The 22,176-nt window shown below is 36.8% G+C and overlaps 1 protein-coding gene across 5 annotated transcripts in view; it reads left to right on the top strand.

Moving 5' to 3' along the window:
• Nucleotides 1-22,176, top strand: part of LVRN (laeverin) — a 42,416-nt gene that overhangs the window by 11,828 nt on the left and 8,412 nt on the right. For 3 of the 5 annotated variants that reach the window (XM_082782913.1, XM_082782910.1, XM_082782911.1), the window contains 13 exons: nt 1,937-2,063; nt 3,981-4,135; nt 5,483-5,596; nt 7,793-7,936; nt 8,253-8,318; nt 8,454-8,519; nt 9,513-9,685; nt 10,992-11,068; nt 14,061-14,200; nt 15,647-15,702; nt 17,290-17,443; nt 18,276-18,370; nt 19,072-19,179. In XM_082782913.1, coding sequence (XP_082639039.1) covers nt 1,937-2,063; nt 3,981-4,135; nt 5,483-5,596; nt 7,793-7,936; nt 8,253-8,318; nt 8,454-8,519; nt 9,513-9,685; nt 10,992-11,068; nt 14,061-14,200; nt 15,647-15,702; nt 17,290-17,443; nt 18,276-18,370; nt 19,072-19,179 — 1,475 coding nt within the window. Of the gene's footprint in view, nt 1-1,936; nt 2,064-3,980; nt 4,136-5,482; nt 5,597-7,792; nt 7,937-8,252; nt 8,319-8,453; nt 8,520-9,512; nt 9,686-10,991; nt 11,069-14,060; nt 14,201-15,646; nt 15,703-17,289; nt 17,444-18,275; nt 18,371-19,071; nt 19,180-19,298; nt 19,408-22,176 lie in introns of those variants that run through there. The other 2 variants (XM_082782912.1, XM_082782914.1) reach the window with 2 other exon arrangements.

Genomic DNA, 22,176 nt, shown 5'->3' with positions numbered 1-22,176 from the left:
TATGTGCCTACAGATACAAATCCAAAAGTAGGTATGTGTTCCATATGTTAAGACTTTAGGGCAGCTACTCTGCAGAAGGTGATGTTCAAAATTCAGAATCCTGTTATCTTCTTAACAATCTTGATTGGAAAAGATGCCAATTTCCACTGCTGTGACAAATCATTGAAGTGCAGTGTATTGTTCAAAGATGATGTCTGTCATGAATTCCATACTAGCAATACTCTACTCCAAGCCTTTTTTTTATACTTCTACTTTAACTGTTTTGTTTATTTATTTATTTTCCCTGCAATGAGCACATTTTTTAGCCTTTAAAAGTGTCTGTTTTGTGTTTGAAGCCTTTTCATCACTGAGGATTCTGTTTTCCTCTTCTACTACAAGAGTCAAATCTTCTTAAGGGAAGCTGTGAAAAAATAATGCCATGGCACTAGCTGCTTGGCTTTCCTTCTTTTGTTGAAAGTGAACAGGGAAGAGATGTAACAAGTTGTCCTAAAACAAAAGGTGAAGTCAAGCATATAGCCCTACACTTGCTACCCTTCATAAATGAGGTCTTGGTGCCAGCTCTATGATTAGTTCACTCTCATCCTACTACAGAAAGGCAGGACAAGGTGAGAGGACAGTGCTGAGGTGTAGCAGGAAGCACAATATAAGCTTATTTTTAAAGCGAAGATTGGACATGCATGTCATATCTGCTGTCCCCTGCATAAATTCTGTTGGGTTCTTTTGTCTCTTGCTGGTAACTTTGTCTTGGACAGATGTCTCCTGACAGCAGTGAGCCAAACCAAGCATTAAAACTAGTGTTCTTTCAGAGCAAAAAGGCACCACCCATGCTCTGTTAGGGGTAAGAGGATATTTTGACCCCACATTTCAGAGGTGTTCAGTTTATGCCTCCACAGTGTTTGTGTGAGCATGTTCATTGTGTCTGTTTTATTATTTCCAGTAAGTGAATTACAACCCAAAACATGTGTATTGTATTTCAAAAGTCATACTGGGATAAGGGTTTTAAGTCTACCCATTATGTCTAGGTTTAGTAAAATGAAGAGATCTGTTCTTTGAAACCTCTCTGAAGCCTTGGCTGAAAAGAGGGGCTCAGAGACTAAGAATACTTTGTTGACTGAATATGCTTTATTTTTTCTCTTGTAAATTAAATCCTGATGGTTCCCCAACTGTGCTATTAGGGTTTGGCTGTGCAGCTCCTTGTGATACCCTCCATTGCATTTAGGTGCAAGAAATGTTGAGCTTTTAAGCTGGTAGGCACTTGGAGTCCTTGTATCCAGGGATACATGATGGAGACATAAACCTCTTCTCAGTCTGCTCCATCACTTTGGGCAAACAGCTGCCCTCTTCAGTACCATGACATAGCAAATGGGCACTGGGAAGGAAAGCTTGTAGCTGCTGTCTCCGTTATTCAGAGGTACAGGGATCTTCTGCTCAGAGGTTCCTCTCTGTCTAGCAGCAATGGGAAATCAGTTTTTTGTTTCAGGCAGTAAGAAAGCTCAAGAAGAGTTTTGGAAGATAGCAAGAGCACTCTGAACTTCCATTTCTCTCTGTTTGGGAAAATAGTGGAAGGTCTTCCACCCATGCCCACTGGCTGGAATACATTGGCTTAAGATGTGTGGATCTTAGTAGTTTTACAGCATCTTGTATTTAATAAAAGAATAATTAGGAATCCAATTGCTCCAATCATCTATAGTTGGATTCAAGTCTTGGCCCTTCTGAAGTGCTGGAACTCTCCCTGATTTTTTAGCAGGATTAAGCTCTGGGCCATACTTTGTCAGGTCCAGCAATATGTGGGCTGGGATTTTTTTTTCTTCAAAAGCTCATTACATGATATGGTGTGGACAGACAACATTTTCAAACAATGATTCATAGAAGAGAAACAAGGAAAATGAAAATATTAGGGTTGTCTGAAATAATGCTTCCTTTTTTTTTGTTGCAGATACGTATTTGGGCTCGGAAAGAGGCCATTAAAAATGGGTATGTTGACTATGCTTTAAATATCACAGGCCCAATATTTTCATTTCTGGAAGACTTGCTTAACATCAGCTACCCACTGCCAAAGACAGGTGAGATTCATTATTTTCTTAAATGGACAAGGAATAGCTGTTATAACATTTACGGAAACAATGGGTTCTCTTGCAGTATTCTCTTCTTATAACTTACCGGTATAAAACCCTTAAGCTTTAACTCACTGAATTCTCCTTTCTGCACCATGACTCTTCTTAACCTGTCATTCAGCACCCTTATCTTCACATTAAGCTCATTCTTTAAAGTAGCATTTCCTAATAAAGTGGCAAATAGGTCTATAAAGTGGAAAAGGAGTTGTTTAGTCATTTGGTCTATGCATCCCAGAAAGAGACAAAGATGCTGGAGTCCCCAGGTGTGCCTAAAAAATCCTTGCTTACTGTAACACATGCTTCCCTGAAACATTCCTTGCTTTCTTCAAGGTGTCTTCACCTGAATGCTGAGCTGGCTGTATGTTCATGCACATTTCTCCCTGGAAAAAAAAAATCCCATAGGAAAACATTATTTCTATTTAAAATCGACATCAAGTTAAGTCACTTCAGTCAAGAAAGTAGGGTGCCATCATGTGGTCCCATTGTGCAGTTTGCTGCTGGTATTTGGACTCACAGAGGCTTCATTCAGCACTGATGTCACGAGGGAACTTGCTCTGTTACACAAATCCCTAAGACACTGAAAGCACTGAAGGTAGAGCTTACCTGAAATGAGTTGAGGACCTGCCCATGATCTTGGCAGATCTGGGGGAGAAGAAATTTCCTCCCTTTCCTGACTAGATAGTGTGCTTATTTGTCAAATCTGTATTTTGGCACTTCAAAGAAAGAAATTTTCATCTGGGTAAATGTAATATATGAGTATAGAATAATATACAGAATTACTTACCGCACTTCCTACATAGAATGTAATATATGCAGTTGTTGCTTTTTTAAAAGTTATTTTAGTAATCATGCAAGGTAACCAAAGACTGTAGACAATTATTTTTCACTGGTGAATTCCTCTTTTTAGCAGCAATGTCAATATGTTGATTAATTGCTATAAGAATATTACAAAAGTGGTGTAGAAGAGCAGTATCACTGATTTCCTATTAGGTAGGATTACAGTTTCACATAATGCTGTTAATACAGTTGCAGTCCCCACAGTAATACCATACTGCATTTCTGCTGCTTTTCCTACTGACTCTCCTTGAAGTTCTGCTTAAAAATCAATAGGATTAGATCAAACAAGAATAGCCTCTTGTAAATGCTAGAGATTTCTGTTGCAAATTAAAAATGCAAACCAAAACATAAACACATTTAAATCTAGGGATATTTATGGATTTGTTTTCAGCTGCTTTTAATCCAGTTACAAGTGAGATCTTTCACCCCAAGCTGGCTTTGCTGTAAGCCAGCAGTGATAAGCCTGGGTGAGATGCAGTCTACTTCGCTTGGGTTCAGTGTCATGCACATGTTAACTGAGTAGATTTTCGATTGGAAATGGCCCATGGACTGCTGAATTTCAGTATAAGCTCAAGTCTGCTTCGAAAACTCCGTGTACGTTTTGTGAAGTTTGTGCTCTGCTGCTGAGCTCAAGCAGTCCTCCTCTGAGATCCTTGATGTTCATCCAGGGCACATCTCCATTTCCTCCAGCTCCCACATTTGAACTGGAAAACTGCATAGGTAGAACATAGCCTTCATTTTTGTTCAGAAATGTTCTGTGTACAAGATACAGGACAGATGTGGGCTTTGTGGGTATTTATTATACAGCTCCCTGAAATATTGGCAATCATAGATGAAAAATGACAAGGGGAAATTTTGCAAAGTATTTTCAAGGGTGTTGCCATAATATAGCAAAGAAAGGATAAAAATGTACTATCTTTTAACTACACACTGAATTCTTATCCAGTGTGATCATAAAATCACGTGAGCATTTAACTTCCAAAAATTTTTAAGATACATTTTTTTTTTTTTCTGTTTGAATCAATTTAGATCTGGTTGCACTGCCTGATTTTGGAGCAGGTGCTATGGAAAACTGGGGGCTAATGACTTTCCAAGAATCATCACTGATGTACCTCCCAAGTGATAAATTCACAAGCAGAAAGGCAATGATTGCCATAATTGTGTCACATGAGCTAGGACACCAGGCATGTGGTAAAAAGTTCTGTACATTTATTTGTCTATAAATTTTTTTCCTTCTGTTGCTGATGATGCAGTCACTGATTATTGATAAAATAGTGACTTAACAGTAGGGGGTGAGAACACCAGAGGGTTGAAATACTATTCATGTGATCTTTTGTTCTGCTGATAGACCAATATTAAAAGCAGATTTTGTCATATTCTGTCATATTATAGGCTGCATACTGACTGCATAGGACTCATTGATAAAAACCTGTTAACAGAAAACTTTTTTTTTTTATTATTTTTTAAATCTTACATAGTAACTGAATGCCATACTAGAAGATACTGCAGGGAAGTAGGGATGATAGTACTGTCTATATACTATATATTTGGTACCTCAGTGGGAGAATGAATGGACTTCATAAGGGCTACTTCATAATGGGATTGCATGTACATATTGAAAAAGGAATTTGCTTTTCTGTAAGAAAGCCAGTGATATCATACAGCAAATGGAACATGAGCATATTTTACACTTTTTTTTTTTTAATTGACTAAGTCTAATTTAGTGTTCTTTGCCGGAAGAAAGCACCTAGTCAACAAAGTTAGCACAAGATTTTAACTTGGCTAGTACACTTGTATGTCCTTCTGACAAGGTCTGTAACTTTTCAGACCTTCAGATGAGCAGATTGTCTTTATTGCAGGCCAATAAAATAAATGGAAGCACTTAATTAAACTTTACTTTAAAGTAAAGCTATAGTCCAAGCTTTTAAGAATTAACAAATAAAGTACAAATCTTCAAATTATCATTTTTTTCTTAAATATGAACTGCCAAATATGAGTACATAGCAGCTGTTGTGGAAGTTTTATTGCTCACTAGGATAGGGATTTTCTGATTTTGGAAATGGTTATTTCCCCAGTTCTGTTTATTATCCCCTTGACAATTTCCTTTTGTTAAGAACATGGAGAAACAAAAGTTATTATTTTATTTATGAGTGACTCTTTGGAAAATGTTTTTGCAATTGTTTGATAAATGTACTATTTTTAATCGTAGCCTGATATGATCTTTTAGATCTGTAAATTTTATTGGAAGTGTTTAAAATTAAACAGAGTAGAAGACTGACATAATGCACTGACGTGCTTATGGCATGAAATTGTAGGCAAAACAATTAAAAATAACTGACTTTTGACTTTTTCCGAGATGCATTTTTTTTCTACTTTATTTTCACTATCTGCAGGAATACCCAGCATTATATTTGGTTGACATGTACATGTTGAACAAAGTTCCTTCAGCGATGATATGTGTTTAACCTATAAATGAAAACAGCAATCTGAAGAGATATTAAGACTTTTATTTTTTTTTCTTTTTATTTAAGTGGTTTGGAAATTTGGTTACAATGAACTGGTGGAATGATCTGTGGCTTAATGAGGGGCTGGCATCTTACTTTGAGTACCTGGGAGCTACCTTTGTTGAACCCAAGCTTTCACTGGTAAGTGCTAGCAGTTACTGAACTAAGTAAGCTAAGGCACTAAAGTTCTAGCATGTAGGAAGAAAAGGAAAATGCAGGTGATGGAATTTAATTAAGCCATGGCATTAGCATCTTCACTCCTTTGGGAATGAACAGCAGCTCTTGATTCTTCCCTAGAGGGCTTCCATCAGCTGGGGACTGTAATCATGCCCAGCTCTCTTACACCTGGCACAGAGGGAAGCTAGAGAGCTGTGACTTTATGATGACAAGGATCTAAAGAACCGTGTTGGTGTTTTACCCCCGATCTGTGATTTAACAAACTTAGCTGTTTTTTCCTGGATTCTGAAGCTGATGGTTTCCCTCCCTGTGTTTCCAAGCTCTGTGTGAGAGAGCTGGGCACCCCATATCTCAGGTACATTTACTGGGCAGTGTCTAAGCTGCTTCATTCTACTTCTTCAGGTCCATGGATGTTTGGTTGTGGATGAGGCAAATTGTAGTGCATGTAGCCCCAGCTAATCTGATGGGAGGGTAAAAGCTCCTTCTTTCTGCCCAAATGGGAATAAGCATAAATCCCACTCTGTATTGGAAAACTACATCCATCATTAATCTATGCAGCAGGAGGATGGGTGCCGCTGACAGTAGCCATGAGTTGAGGTGCACTTGCCTCTACACTCAGAAATGTCTCTGCACAGTGCCCTCAGCTTCTGAAAGAAGGAGACGCCCTTAGTTTGGGCAGACCTGAGACTGTAGATAATCCAGTGTGCTTTTCATTTGGCTCAGATGGAATACTATTCATCCCTTTCCTTCTCTAACTTGCCAGAGTACTTAACTACATGCTTAATTGGAAACTAATACAAGCACGTCCAACAAATTATTTAAGAAGGATTTTTAGGTCACGGGATGTGCTAGCCTCTTCCTCTGAATTTCAACAACAGCTCGCTTTATTCTCTGTAGTGGAATTATTTTAATATCATTGAAAAATACAAAGGTGGATCAGTTTTAAATTGGAAGTAAGTCCTTGTTTCCTTTTTATTTTTAATTTTCTTATTTTGAAGCTTGCCCTTCTAAAAATCAGCGGTTGCCATTTTATTTATGCTTGTAAAGTAAATTTGAATACTGGTATTGGCACCTGCTCCAACCCCTGCTCAGTTAGGGCCACCCAGAGCAGGTTGCCCAGGACCAGGTCCGGACAGCTTCTGAGGATGGACAGCCCAGGACACTGTTAGCCTTCTTAGCAGCAAGGGTACAATGCAGGCTCATGTTGAACTTGGTGTCCACCAGGACCCCAGGTCCTTTTCTGTCAAGCTGCTTTCCACCCAGTCAGCCCCCAGCATGTACTGGTGCTATGGGTGCACCCTGCCCCATCATCCAAACCATTAATGAAGATGTTAAGCAAGACTGGATTCCTGGGGTACACTGTTAGTTACTGGCCTTATAACAGACTTTGTGCCACTGATCACCACCCTGATACAAAGTGAACCTGGAAAACTATATTCACTGACTGTTAACAAAGAGAAAAATTAAAAGCCTGTGTCCTCCTTGAGAAAAGAAAGTGCTCAAAGTGGCCCATAGTGTTTTAAAAAATTATTAGTTTTCTTTAACTAACTAGTTATGTCATTTAACATTCAGTGATAGGATGGATAATCAGCTGTGAGAAAATAAATAATCGTTTGACAAAAGGAGAACTTCACTGATTTACACCAAAGGAGTAGTTTTCCTTCTGTTATTTTTTTTTGCTGGGTGACAGCCAAAATGCTGCACAGTTAAACCATGCTATACTCAAGTATTTAGTTTTTGGTTATTTTTCAGGGTTGCAGCAGGAGAAATACAGAATTTAGGAGGAAAATGTGGCATGCTAATGACATACCAATGTAGATGAGAAATATGTTTTAAGTTTTCAATGTTCGCTTATTTGCTGGTTAATGTAGCTGACTTCTTCTTCCCTGAGGATTAGAGTGTAATCATCTTTGTCAGGCCCAAGCCCAATGTCATCTCAGATTTAAAATTTTCACTGCCAAAAGCAGTAGCACGTGGAAAATGTTAGGATTGAGTGTAAAGTCCTTTTTACCTCAAGGGGAAGTTATGGAGAGGGAAAAGGATCATCCCTTGTTTATTGACAGGCTATTTCTATTAGTGCTAATACCATAATCCACAGTATCTGCCTAAGAATATGTATTTTCTATTCAGCTCACTTAGATTTGTTTTTTTTCTTTGCAGGATAAAATCTTCTATGATCATGTTGTACAACCTGTCTTAAGGGAAGACAATGAAGTAGGAGTTCGATCACTGTCACAGAATGAAGACAAGATCAAAGGATCATTTTCATTAATTTCTCTGTTTGACAGCATCACGTACAACAAGGTGAAAAAATACAAAATTCTTCCTGTTTCTTGTATATTGCGAACTAACGTGATACATGGTATGTTTGAGAAGTAGAGTGGAATATCCTCTTGAATTACAATGCTTTGTAGTTTTGCCATTCAAAATTTATTTTTGCTGTGCACACAAACATATCCGGTGTTGCAAATCTTTCTCTGAGAGAAACTGTGAAAACATTTTTAATCACCATGAGCTATGAAGCATAGGAGTAAACTAACTTTTCTGAAATAATTTGAAAAGATACTGCAATAATAATCACAACAACTGAAGTTTTCTCATAGCTTGTTTTGTACTTTAGGGGGCTTCTATTACCTGGATGCTTTCTGGTTTTCTGACAGAGAAGTTGTTTATCAAAGCTCTTAATGTAAGTTTGGAAAACTAACATCATCATCCTGATTTATAAGCTTGAAAATGGCAAGTGTACTAAGTACTATCTGCCCTTCTGATGTTTTTTATTGAACTCTCATGAATTCTGATTCTTCTGCTTGTATTCCTGCAGTTATATCTGAAAGAATTTTCCTTTTCAAATGCTAACCAAGATGATCTCTGGACCCACATACAGATGGTACTCATTTTATCTTCAGTATTTTGCTCTGGGGTTTGGCTTAGATCAAATGTAGTGTACATACTACTTGCAGAAGACTGCACTGGATTTGGCTATGCCTAGTGCAGTCTTTCTCTCTCACACACACACAAAAATATTGCTTTGCCAGCTCTTTTGGCTTAGGTCTTCAGAAATGTTTATTTGGCTACTTAACAGCACTTGAGATCATTGCAGCAAAGTACAAGGAGCAGAGAAATGAGATGGAAAATTAGGGTCAAGTGGAGTTTTCAGGCTCATGGATTGCCTTAGCCTACATGAAATTGCATAGCCTGTATTTTCTGGAGCTTATGTTTTGCCAGATTAACGAGTATGATGTTTTGGGCTTGGTGATTAAGGATGCTGATATCTCACAGATCCAGCAAAGCCTGTAGTCTCACAGTCCGACAAAGTCCAGGGCAGTAGCTCAGCATTTCATCCTTTGCTGATTTTGGCAGAAATCCGAATAAGAAAAAAGGTGCTAATGATAGGTTTAGTTAAAAAACAAACAAAACAAACAAACAAACAAACAAACAAAAAAGCAAAACAAACAAACAAACAAAAAAGAAAAAAACAAGCATTTCCCTATTCCTATAAAAAAGGCTTTCATTGCACTACAGAAAAAAGTCTTAGGTTAAGAACAAGAGTGCCACAATTTCAGATTTGCAAGTCTGTCACATCTTCTATACCAACAGATACCAATTCACACTGGTTGGAACTCTAGCTTAGTATCTTTTTTGGTATATCTTTTCTGTTCAATCTGTATATTAGGCTGTCACTTAAAAATCTCTTGTCTTCTGGTAGCTTTATTTCAGTAAAATTAATAAATTGAGTCTGTCACAGCCATACAAGGCTGTAAGTATATTAATACTAAAAAGACAAAGGTTAGCAGTCAGGTTATAAGAATGAGAAACATCTTCTCCATATGTCACAATTCCTGTTTGTCCTTAATCTTTCTAATTCCTGTTTCTCTTGAAGGTTGTAGATGCACAGGATGAAGTTCAGTTGCCAGCATCTGTAAAAAAAATAATGGATTCCTGGACATGCCAAAATGGGTTTCCAGTTTTAACATTAAACATAACCACTGGCACAATCAGTCAGGAACAATTTCTTAATAAAAAGAGTGAAAACACCAGTACTGATTCTTACAAGTATGTTTAGTTTGTGTCCTTATCATATGTTTATTCGTTTATTCCATTTTTTTATTTTTATTATTATTTTTTTTTTGTAGCATGAACTGTAAAGCAAATCTTGTTTAAAACTGGAGTTTGTGATAGTTTTTCAAGTTGCTTGTATCACTGAAGATTGCGTTCCTCTGCAGTAGTGACTTTTCTAGCCACATAATATCTTTGTATCATCATTGTAGAAAAGACAAAGGGGTTGTTGTTGATGACTCCTTACTCAGAAAGTGCTGAGTACCTGACATGCAGTTCTAAAGCTCCTGACTGTCAGTGAGCATTGCTGAGTTCCTGGTACTTTTGAAGGCTGTGCTGCATATTTAGATACCTAAGTACGGTGATAGAAGGAGCTGTCTTTGGTCATCTACTTGGGAAACTCATGGCCAGAGTTTGAACTTCTGTGAAATTCAGCACTTGTCATGAGGATTGGGATGTATGGAGAAAGTCCATGAGATGAGTTATCACCTAGGGAAGTATAAAGGGGAGCATAACCCAAAGCATTTTTTTCCTGGCTGCTGTTGCTAGTCATGCAGAGAGCCAAAAGCAAAATTTTGATGAGAACCATAGAGTTTCCTTTGTTTCCAAGCTCCAGGAAATGTAGAAAACTAGTCCAATCAATGTCTTTGGCTATTTTAGATAAGGAGTTCCAAGTTACAAACATCATGTCTGTTACTCTAGTTACAGCAGGAGGCAATACCATGTGAATTTAAGCAAATCCAGGACAAGTATTACAGAATTTTTCATTTTCATTGATGACTTCAGGCTGTCATAGCTTTTATCTGTTTTCACTGGGAGATTTAGATTCCTCAGAAAGGAAATTAAAGTCATCACAATTACAGTTGTGTTGCTTGCCTGGATCCTTTTTTAGTAGGCGCAGTTCTGAAAAGAATCTTTACAGTCTCCAGAAATAAGGTGAAGAAGCAGGGAAAATAAAATTATCACCTGGAGAAGGGCAGCCAGAGCACAGGAGTGAAGTGATGTAAGAAAGGTCTAGCACAGAACAGTCTAAATATGACTGCCTGTTTAAATCCAGGCTAAAAATCCTTTATCATCAATGAACCAAAGTGCTGATCCAGCATAAGTACCACCACCTGACACTGTTTTGTGTATCAGAGAGGAGAGATAGTAGATGGAAATTCCTGTAAGAACTCATTTGCATTTAGGTTAGCAACATCAGAGAATATTTTGTTTGTTTGTTTGTTTGTTTTAGAAAAATAATTAATTCTCTCTCTCTCTCTCTCTTTTTTTTTTTTTTTTTTTTTTTTTTTTTTTTCTTAAGCAACACATGGATTGTTCCTGTTTCTTGGATGAGAAATGGATCATCACAACCTTTAATATGGCTAGATAAAAGCAGCAGTAAGTAACATGTTTGTTCACACATGCTAAAACCAAGATGATAAAAACATGTTTAATACTCCTTTAAAGAAAATATATATTTGAATTAGTTAGAGAGATAAATCTTTATTCCACTAAAGTCTACATCGAACTATTGTGTTCTATTCCTTTTATAAACTGAGATTTCCACAGTAATTTTAATTTTAATGTTGTCATTTTGTACACAAATCAAAATTTCCAGCTCCTCATAGTTCTGTATTATTATTACTTTAGCAGATCCTACTGACATTAAAGAGAGATTCTGAATATAGGTAGCATCTCAGAGTTTGTCTGCGATACATCAGAAAATGATCAAGCTCAAAAAGTAGATATGAAAACTGAAAAAGATTAAAACCAGCTGTGTTAAGAGGAAAAACATTGTTAAGGGCGGATAAAACCAGAAAATGAGCTTTTTCAACACTGTGTATTTTGTTTATGCCAATTTAATGCAAAAAGTAATCTTGACAACAGCGTAGACTTCCAAAAGGTTTTAAGAGTTTATAATAAAAAAGTGAGTTTATAGGCATCTCTAGTCAAATACAAATCCAGTTTTCTCATTCTAGTGCTTCCCAATTAACAGCTGTATTTTTTTGAGAAAGAAGAAAAGTAATAATTAGGATGGGTTAATTAGTTTTCTTTGGTAAGTCACTCCTCAGCTCCCTCAGACTTTGAATCAGTTACAAGTAGGTGCACAGACTGTAGTGTTCACTGAATACCTAAGAGTCAAACTACAATACTACAATAGTGTGTGTGTTTTGTCACTCTCTGTCCTCTGTTTGCAATGGTCTTGCCCTGCTTTTTAGGCAATAAGATAGCTTGAGTGATTATTTCACAGTATATGGGCAAATGAATAAGCAATCAGTGGATGTTCCAGTGAGGTGAAAAATCAGAAAATTTATAGAAAAGAAGTGTTAAGCACTGCTTGCTTGGAAGGACTAGTGTTACATGCTAGGCTTATATTATTGAAATGACAGCAATTCTATGTGATTTTGATCTTAAATCACCCATTATGTGATTTAAGAGCTACAGAAAAATTTATGAAATAAACATTGTGTTGCATCTGCCTGAAGGAACTACAATAAAGTAGAAATTCAGTCTTTAAAATGCATTCCACTAGTATTTGAAAGCTATGTATGAAACTTCCCAGACGCTAGACTTCAGCCAAGTGACTTGCTTTCAAACTTGAAGTTTTTAAAAAATAATAATAATTTTTTTTTTTTTTTTTTTTTTTTTATGACTTTTTGATGTAGAGATAAACCAGATGGTTCCTTACAAGGGTAAAAATGTTGAGATATTTTTCAATTCAGCTACCATTTTGCTCCTGTGAGACTGAAATGGCTTCTGGTTGAGAACTTCTGTTACTGTGATGATTCAGAAGTGTTCATGAGAATGGTTTGGGTAAATGAAAATGAGGGATTTGGTATGAAGTACTGTTTTGCCTAAAATTTTGGAATAGCTTCTGCAGTGATATAACAATACATAAAAAGGAAACAATTCAAAAGCGATGCCATGTATGTTTATTTTTGATGAAAAGAGCTACATGGGAGTTGATTTCTTTTACTTCTAAACAGGTTAAATTGAGTCATGAGCTCCAAACTATCAGGTACCAAGCATGTTCTTTCACAGCTGTGCTATAAAGTGTTAACAGCCTGTCCTGTTGGTTTAAGGCTTCTCTGGCAATGTCTAGATACTTATCTTCTGCTAATATAATTGCATTGGTCTCTGGTAGGTAAAGACACAATCCCTGAGTGATGCACATCTGCTCAGTGAATGTACAAAACACAAGCAAACCATGCTGCTGTGGTAGAACGTTTCAGTTGGACTGTGGGTGTAGCTTAGGAATGGGCTGCATTTCTGAGCATGTTTGCTATTTTAGATGCATCTAAAAGTCCTTTTGATGATTAGCAGAGCATTGAACTAGTATATGGAAAACACTGCTAGTGCCATATCCTAGCCACCCACAGTCTTTTAAATGCTTAAGTTAGTAACTGTCATGTGTGACATTTTCCTCTTGTTTTATTTGTGAGAATGACTCAGGATGAATCCTGTAGTACTTGCTCTGTCAAAACACACTGTAGTCCCAGCCTTCTCACCAATACTGATTTATTGTCTTATGAGAGTTTGCTGTCTTCTTAAACCAAGCTGATCATACCCAGTTGAAGCAGACTCTGAATCCCCTTAAAGCCTTCCAGGCTGCTCTGTTCCCTTACAGTGCACTGTAAGCTGTTGGGAGCAAGTAATCAGACAAACACCTAATGTAGGCAGTAGTGAAATGAAACAACTGAAAAAAAGGAGACTTTAGGATGTGATGTAACTCAGCAGGACCGCAGGACTTTTATTTAAAGTAATCTTTTTCAGTTGTTTGCCTCTCACATAAACCTAGGTGTTTTGTTTTTCTTGATCACCTATTACACAAATTCTAGTAGGCAGCTGTTCTGTTGGGTACTGAAGGTTGTGTTTTGGAGGAACGCTGGGAGCAGCAGGTGTGCCAAGGGTGCATGTCTCAGTATGTGGAGGTATTGAATCATAGAATGACTTGGACTGGAAGTGACCTTAAAGATTGTATAGTCCCAAGCTGTTTACTTTTAGATGACCTCACTGAACTCTCCAAACTGATTGTCCCATTCTACTCTGCACTGGTGTGGCCTCATCTCAAGAACTGTGTGCAGTTCTGGATAACACAGTATAAAAAGGACATAAAACTATTAGGGACTGACCAAAGAAGGGCTACAAAAATGGTGAAGGTTCTGGAGGGGAAGACATATGAGGAGCAGCTGAGCTCCCTTGGTTTGTTCAGCCCTGAGCAGAGCAGGCTCAGGAGAGGCCTCACAAATGTACCCGGCTTTTGTTGATTCTCAGTGTATCCAGCCTCAGACCTCTGTCTCAGGGGATCATTGAGTTCCCTGTTCATAAATGCAAGAGAATTTATCAGGGTGCATAAAATAAAATAATACTTTTTAATATCATTTTACAGAAATTTTTCCTGAAATGCAAGTGTCAGAATCAGAATATGACTGGATCCTGCTAAATGTAAATTTAAGTGGATACTACAGAGTGAACTACGATCAGTTAAACTTAAAAAGATTAGTACACTTGCTTGAAAATGATCCAAAGGTAAGATATTTTTTTTAAACTTGTAAATTGCCTTCTTTCCATATATTTCTTCTTGCAGTTCTTAAAAGTAATAATTTTGATTATATTATACATGATCACATAAGAACAAATGATCCACCATTGCATGACTAAAGTTACTGACAGACTTCCATAGTGGAATAGAACAGGGCCAAGTAGTTTCACATAAGCATTATGTTGAAAAATAGCATACGTAAGATGGCATTCTGCCTTCAAAGTTGTCTTAACAACTTGTGGTTCTTCCAATATCTTCAATTTGGCTTGAAGAATTATCAGTGTGAATGTATGACTAAGCCTTATCTGCTGTTAGGTAAACATGGAGAGGAAAGTTAGGAGAAAGTTTTTATTTCCACATTTTCTCAAAGCACAGTATTTCTGCCAATGAAACAGCAACAACAAAAAATGCATCTGATGGAGTTTTTGGGTGTTTAGGGCTTTGTGTGTGTGTTGTGTGAAGAATGTTCTGAGAGGTTCCAGTCAGTTCTGCTAGGGCTCTTTCAGTCCTCTGTAGACTATGCAACACAGAGGACACATGTCACCTCTGACTTGCCACAGCATGGGCTGGAGGTAAATGAGGCTTAGAGCAGCCCATCCATATCACCGTATATAGGGTTGTGTGGTATTTAATGTTTCCTAGACCTAGAGTGAGAGAAAGGCTCTGGTAATAATATTGGTTCATTGGTTTTGATATCAAAGCTGAGAAAGTTTAAGCTTTCTGAGTCTGGGGCACACACTAATAACGTGCAGTCAGATGACTTACCTGGGAGGTCTCAATACGAGGCTGATGAGAACACACAGGTGTGACCAAGCTTCTCTATGGCACACTGGCTTCTTTTTTCTAAGCTTTTCTTTCACAGCAAATCTAAGTCAGAATGAACTGCTGACTTGGGTACTGCTGTGCTTTGGTACGGGTTGGTGGTAAGGACGGCTAGAGCATCACCCAAGCCTTACCAGTACGGAAACAGGGAGGAGATGAAGAGGGATAAGCATGAGATGTAGGCAGTGCCTACAGTCCTTCTCCAGTAAGGTAGTTTGTGATGGTTGTCAGACATTCCAGTCTAGACTAATGTGAGTATGTATTCTGAACTGAAGCCTCAAAAGGAAAAAATGTGCCAGAATGACATAACAAGGTTATTTTTAGGAAATGTACAGTTTCTTTATTTTTATTTCAGCATTCAAAGAAGAGGGGTCTTGAAGTTCCACACATAGTGTTTTGCAGTTGTGTATTTATATATATGTAAATGCTCCTAAAATCACATAAACAATTTCATCTTAAAATACAGGATATGTTTTAATATGTTTTGTAGAAGATTTTGGCTTAGGAAAGATGTTAGGGACTTGTATTACACATATGAAACCTAGTACAGCTTTTTTAAATTCTTAATGATGTGTTTAAATCTATTAACACGGTATTGATGCTTTCTGCAGGCTATTCCTGCTGTCAGCAGGTTCCAGCTCCTGGATGATGTTTTTGCATTGACACAGTAAGTATGTTTTGCATATGCCAAAGAAAGTAAATAAAATACATGATTTCATTCAACATTCCTGCTTCTGCTTCTTTCATTTCTATCCATATGTGCCTCATAAGAACGACAGACCGTTCAACAAAATGGGAGGGTATAAAGTATTCAGTGCATTCTTCTGTCAGTGTTGAGTGATTTCAAAATTTCTTTTAAAGTGTTCCATCTCTTAGCAAGTATTTTAAATGACGGCACCATCATGAATGTTTTAGTGACTAACCTAGATTTGTTATAACAGAAAAAAAAAAAAAAATGAAGATAGTGAATTTTCCTTTTCTTAGTTTATTCTGGGGAATATCAGTTGTGCTGCCCTGTGTAACTCATAGGACCTCCTTCATTTCCTCTGCTGGTGGATGAGTTGGTCACTCATGTCTTGGCAGAAAAAGATCACGTTACTCGCACTGCAGGTGCTACAGTTCTGTAGAAAATCACTTTGAGATAACCCAATTTTGTATCAGTTTTCCTGTCACTCTTCCCTCCTTCTGAAAGCTGGGCAGTTCTTAGAGGAGGTTCATGTTTAGAGTCTACAGGAACATGCTGCTGGAGAGCTCAACAGTACTGTGGGGAGCCAAAGACATACAGTCCTGTGTCTTAGTCATACCAGAAATGCCCAAAGCCTCAGTCACCTATGATGCAGGATGTCACCTAGGGAGGACGTGGCCAAAGCACACTGCCACCCTTTGAAGTCTATGGAGGTGGACCTGGGAGCAGGAAGTCAAAATTACCTTTATTCCTCTTGTAAAAGTGTCCTTTCTCATACGAGAGCTCAAGCCTGACACATAATAAGGAGAGTAACTGTGAAGTATTGAGCTATGGTCCTGTATAGGCATGCTAGAAGTGTTTCTGTTCTGGTGGATTGGGGCTTGAATTGTTTTATTTTATTTTATTTTATTTTATTTTATTTTATTTTATTTTATTTTATTTTATTTTATTTTATTTTATTTTATTTTATTTTATTTTATTTTATTTTTATTTTATTTTATTTTATTTTATTTTATTTTTTTATTTATTTTCTGTGGGAAAGAATGGTTTCCATGCTAGCTTCATGCTAAAGTACAGAAATGCCATGCTCAAATCGCTAATCCCTGGGATAGTGTGCATGTGATTTAAACTGATTGACTTTTATAATTATGTTTATTCCATGAAAGAACCTGTATTGCAAATCTGTTGTCTAGCAGTAAAAAGATAAATGTATTAAAAGTGGAAACAGTGTTTTTTTCCTGCATTTTTAATCTAGTGAGAATGACATGTGCTGTAAATGTGCTTAGACCTAATCCTGCGGACACACCCACAACTCAGTCTGCATGTGGCTGTGCTTACCGCCATGATCGCCCCATTACTTGGATAGTGGCATTGTACTCTGCAATAAATGGCTGGAAAGTTAAGCTCCTAAATGATGAACCACTGTTTTACATTTATTCTAATTTTCCAGTGTCTTCTCCAGTTCACTCCCCATCCTGTATCATCAGTTTATAAATAAACAGATATTCATGATAGATAGTTAATGTGAATAAGTATGCTGAAATATAAGTGTTTTTTATCTTCAAATAGGTTTGGATATATTCAGATTGAAACAGCACTTGAACTAACAAAGTACCTTGCCAGAGAAGATGAACTCTTCATATGGAATGTGGTATTGTTAAATCTAGTGCCCGAGAATTTGGAAAGTACTCTGAAAAACTATGAAGTATATCCACTTCTAAAGGTATCACATTTTTTGTGAGCAAAGATACTAGCCCTTTTAAATAAAACAGACTAAATTGAGTGCTTTATAAATTCTCATGAAAGTAACGAGTATGATGGGTCATAGTTTTAATAATTCCCTTCGCATGACTTTGCCAACTTCTTCTTTAAATATGAGGTTCTTATTTGTACATACTAGTAAATGATGAACATCACTACACTATGAATAATTCTTACTATAAAACAGAAATATGTTTACATTCTTAATATTAACCTTGATCTTAGGGTTTTGTTTTGTGTTGTTTTTGTAAAACTGAGGATCAGGAAAATCTACATGGAAAATACAAACTGGCTTGGAAAACTAAATGAGATGATTCTTTCCCATATTTGTTACATGAGATGGTATTTTTTTATTTATTTATTTGACTGCTATTTGACTGTACATTTGTTTTAAGTGTAATACCACAACAGTGATTCTCTTAAGTACTTAAAGTATAGGCATGTTTAAAATATGTGAGAAGAATACTTTTCTTTTGAGAACTTCTCTTTTTTTTTTTTTTTTTCTTTTTTTCCTTTTTTTTTTTTTTTCTGTCTTATTCTTTGAGAATAAGCATTTATCTTCTTTGTACTGAGATCAAAGGTGTTAGTGATGTGAAATAATAACTTCCCACTTTGAATAGTACAAGTGTGTTGAATTTTATATAGATCATTCATACTTCATTTTAATGTGCTATATTGTCAAGAAACTAATAGTGGTAAATTTTTAGGATAAATCTGAGTAAGTAGAGACAAACACAGTATAACAAAAATGTGCATCTACATGAAAATAATTTTTCTTTCCCTTCTTTTAAAAGAAATACCTTTTAAAGAGAATGTTGCCAATATACCATTATTATGCAGGTTTTATTCGTCAAAATGTTGATGCTTTGGAACATGACTATTTTGCAAAGTAAGTATTCCATTGTTCTCAAAAGTTTGGACTGACATGATTGGATCTGATACACTGTAGTTCACTTTTATAAGTTTAAATAGAAGACAGAGAAAAATGGTCTAATTTGAATGCAACTGAATTGTTATTTTAAGTGTCCTTATGTGTGTGTTACTTATGATGATACTTCTAATGAAAATGCAGTATCAGGGTTGCTTGGGATATTTTTAGTATATTTAGTGAGCATAAAAATGATACCTTAATGATCTGAATGGTAGCTCCTGTTTATTGGAGAACAGGTGTAACATGCTGCTGCTATTTGGGGAAATTCCTGTAACAATGAACTTCAGATGTGATTTATAGATCAATCACTAGAGCTTCAAATATTGCTTTTTGCATTGCAATTGAAAGCCACAGTCTTGACTGTCAGAATGATTGAGACTAGGTGCAACTAGAGCAACAGATCTATGAAGCACACAGAAAGCTAATAAAAATAAGAGTACATGGGTAGCCTCACTAATATCCGTGACTACTGGTGTCAGGAATCCATTATTAGCAATTTATTTTTATTTTATTTTTTTTTTATTAAACTTCAAATAACTTTAGTAGAAGTTCTCCTGGGTTAACAGCATAATGTTCAATAATTGTGGTCAAGCACAGTCTGAGTACTCCAAATGTGGAATACCTATCTTTTATTCTTGCTGTTTTGGCTTCCCTTCAAGAGTGTATTTGGAAAAACTTTTTGCAACAGCATGCTGGCTGGGCCTCCAAGACTGTTTGGACCTGTCATATGAACTGTATACTAAGTGGATGGACAACCCTCAGTACAAGTAAGAACAATAATGTGCTCTTAGAGGTGTGCATGTGTAAGTGAGGTGGGAAGTTAGTGGGCTATTACATGGGGCAGGCAGAATGAGAAAGGCTCCTATACACTGCTTGTTCTCCACAGACCTACAGAATTTGAAAAAAACAAACAGAAAATCACCACAAGACAAGAAAATGAACATAAAGCCTCACCACTTCCCCAAATCCCAACTTTATATTGATTTCATAATTACTGCTTTTTGCATACAATTTACAGACCATAGTCTGTTCAGCCACATAAGAGATCAAGCATAGATTAGGGCTTAAATCCCATACTGTCCAATCCCTTTTCCACAGTACAACCTTGGGGGCATCACATATACTGACTCAATTTCTAGGCTTCTCTAAGTAGTAGAGAGTGAAGCTGTGTTTGTATGATATGGGTTCATGTCCATATCATTTGATGGGTGAACCCATCACACCATTTTGCATGTTCTCTATTTGCATGAACTGGGAGGGGGCTGTCAGCTCTTGTGCTGAGACTGGAGCTTAGTGGTTAGGTTTCTGCTTTGTGAGAATGGAGTCTGGGCTCTACCAGGATCAGACTTTCTGTATTAGAGTACTGCATTGTTAAAAAATATTACAATGTATTGAAATTCTGATTTTCTTTTCCTTCCTTTTTCTTTTGATTTTTTTTTTCTATGCATTAATCATATAGTATTGGCACTGGTGAGTGAATATTTAAAGTTTATTTCTTCTTTTTATTTGTTATAGTGGTAAAAGGTTAATGTTTTGGTTGTTAGTCCTGCCTCTGTTGATATGTGTGACTGGCTAATTGAACTGAACTTGTATTTGTATTTTTTATTAGCATGTAGTGACCATTCTCATTAAAAAAAAAAAAAAAAGTGCTTTGGAGATGAAGCAAAAAGTTGAAATGGGCTAAACACATTCTGGTATGTTCCAGAAAGAATATTTGTACTATCCCACACCAATGGCAAGAATACTATTCTGAGCTCTGAGACTATTGTCAAAATAGTCACCCATTTTCCCCTGTTAAGAATACTCAGAATTATTTTTTGCTGATGGAATTCTATATACCTTATCTGAGTTCAAGAGCTGACAAGTCTAAGAAATATTAGCTGATCTGGTTTTGAATTACATGGAGAAAATTAATTTAGATATCTTTTTTTTTTTTTTTTTTTAGAACTGAGATAAGTTCGAAGAGACTTCACAGCATTGAGCTTAACATGGTTAAAATGTGGGGAAATAATGCAATTATGCATTTTATTAAGTGAAAGAAATCGCGCTTCAAGGAAAAAATCATATGAGATAGGAAACTTCATAGGTTTCAAATGACAGATTGCAGTTCCTGTTCAATTAAAGAGGAAGCTCTTCATATGCTGGATAGTAGGGGAAGAGGGCACAATACACTTTTGACTCATACTTCACAGAAAAGGTCCCTTTATGTTACTTTATGCTATGCTTGTGTGTTCTCCATTCTGAGAGCAAAAGTCCTAAAAGTCAGTAGTGCTTCTCCTTTTCACATAAGGTAATTAGCTTTCAGCTGAACATTTCCAAAGGGTTCCTGGCCTTGCAGAACTTAAATGGACTTGATATGGTACATTTTTGTGGGTGGGTGGGTGGGTGTGTGTGGATATGGTTAAGTAGGTAGGTAACAGGCTAAGAGCCATGATTCCCATCCAGTTTCTCAGTTTAGCTCATTTTTTTGCTTACAGGATTCAAGTAGACCTATCTAAAGTAGTGTTGTAAAGTAGTGTTCTCTGTGGTGTTGTATAATGCTGTTGCACTCAAAGGTTATGAAACCACAATGTCACCTCTGCAGAAGCTCCAGGAAAATGGTTTCAATCAATGCACCTTCTTTCCAGAAGTTTTTTGCATCCTCCCCAAGAAGTACAAATGAGAAAATCCTGGCCAGTAATCTCAAACCACACACCTATTCTCAGAAAAAAAAAAAAAAAAAAAAAAAAAAAAAAGCCAAGATTAATAAACCCCATCCCTCAGCAAGCATAACCTCAAACTCCAAATTTCCCTAGTGCCACAATGGGCTTCCTCTGTGAACTATACAACATAAGTGACTTCAGGGCCACCTTAGTTGTCACCAACCAGTAGACCAGTGTCCCATAACGTGCTGCCTGTACAGCCTGCCTTGAATAGCCAACATCAGAGCTGCAACCGAAAGATATAAAAAGCTTATCTATTTTATGTTCACTCTCAATGGCTTTACACTCAATAACCAATGTATTCTTCAAACTAATACAGCAGCTGCAGATATCAGAATAGTGGTATTTTAGCCAAGGCAGTTTTTCGTGAAGTATCTTGAAAATAATAGGTTAGCTAACCATATACCCTGTTATCACACATCAACCTACTGTGGCTTCTTTCTGAAAGATTATGAAATGGTTATTAAAAAAATTGCTAGACCCTGCAACTCAAATAAGATCCAGAAGAATTCCTCACAAAAACATCCCTTATCTTAACGTAACCACTCAGTTCCAGCAAGTATCAATGTTAGCAGCAAATTCCCTGTGCTCCAGCACATATCCAGATAAAACATTCCAATGCTTTCTGTTATGCCAGTAAAATCACCCACTCCCAGCAGGGCTATCAAAATCCCTGCAGCTTGCATTTTCACTTCTCAGCAAGCGATGCCTACCATCCAGAACACTCGTCTCTCTCCCTACAAAGTTTATAAATTATTTGTGTGTGCATTTTCCTCTGAATATTGCTGTCATATAGCCTTTCCTCTGACTAACATTGTCTCTGCTTATGCTGGTATTGACTCTGTTTTCTCTATGACTGCCTAGTGAAATTCAGAGGATTTTTTTTTCTTAAATCATATATAAATTTGAATTTTCTGTTTCTGGTTTTGTGCCTGAAGAATGGCTTGTGTGACAAGAAACTTCTTTTCTTTTCCAAGTCTAACTCCTGATGTAATGGAAAATAGTTTTATAGCTCTACTTACCACCTTGGTCTTATCTAATGCTGTGCAGATTAACAATATG

Source organism: Aythya marila (genome assembly GCF_965140915.1).
Source record: "Aythya marila genome assembly, chromosome: Z".
In the NCBI taxonomy this organism is placed as follows: Eukaryota; Metazoa; Chordata; class Aves; order Anseriformes; family Anatidae; genus Aythya; species Aythya marila.
Note: the sequence above shows the minus strand (reverse complement) of the source record. Positions and strands in the feature narration are given on the sequence as shown.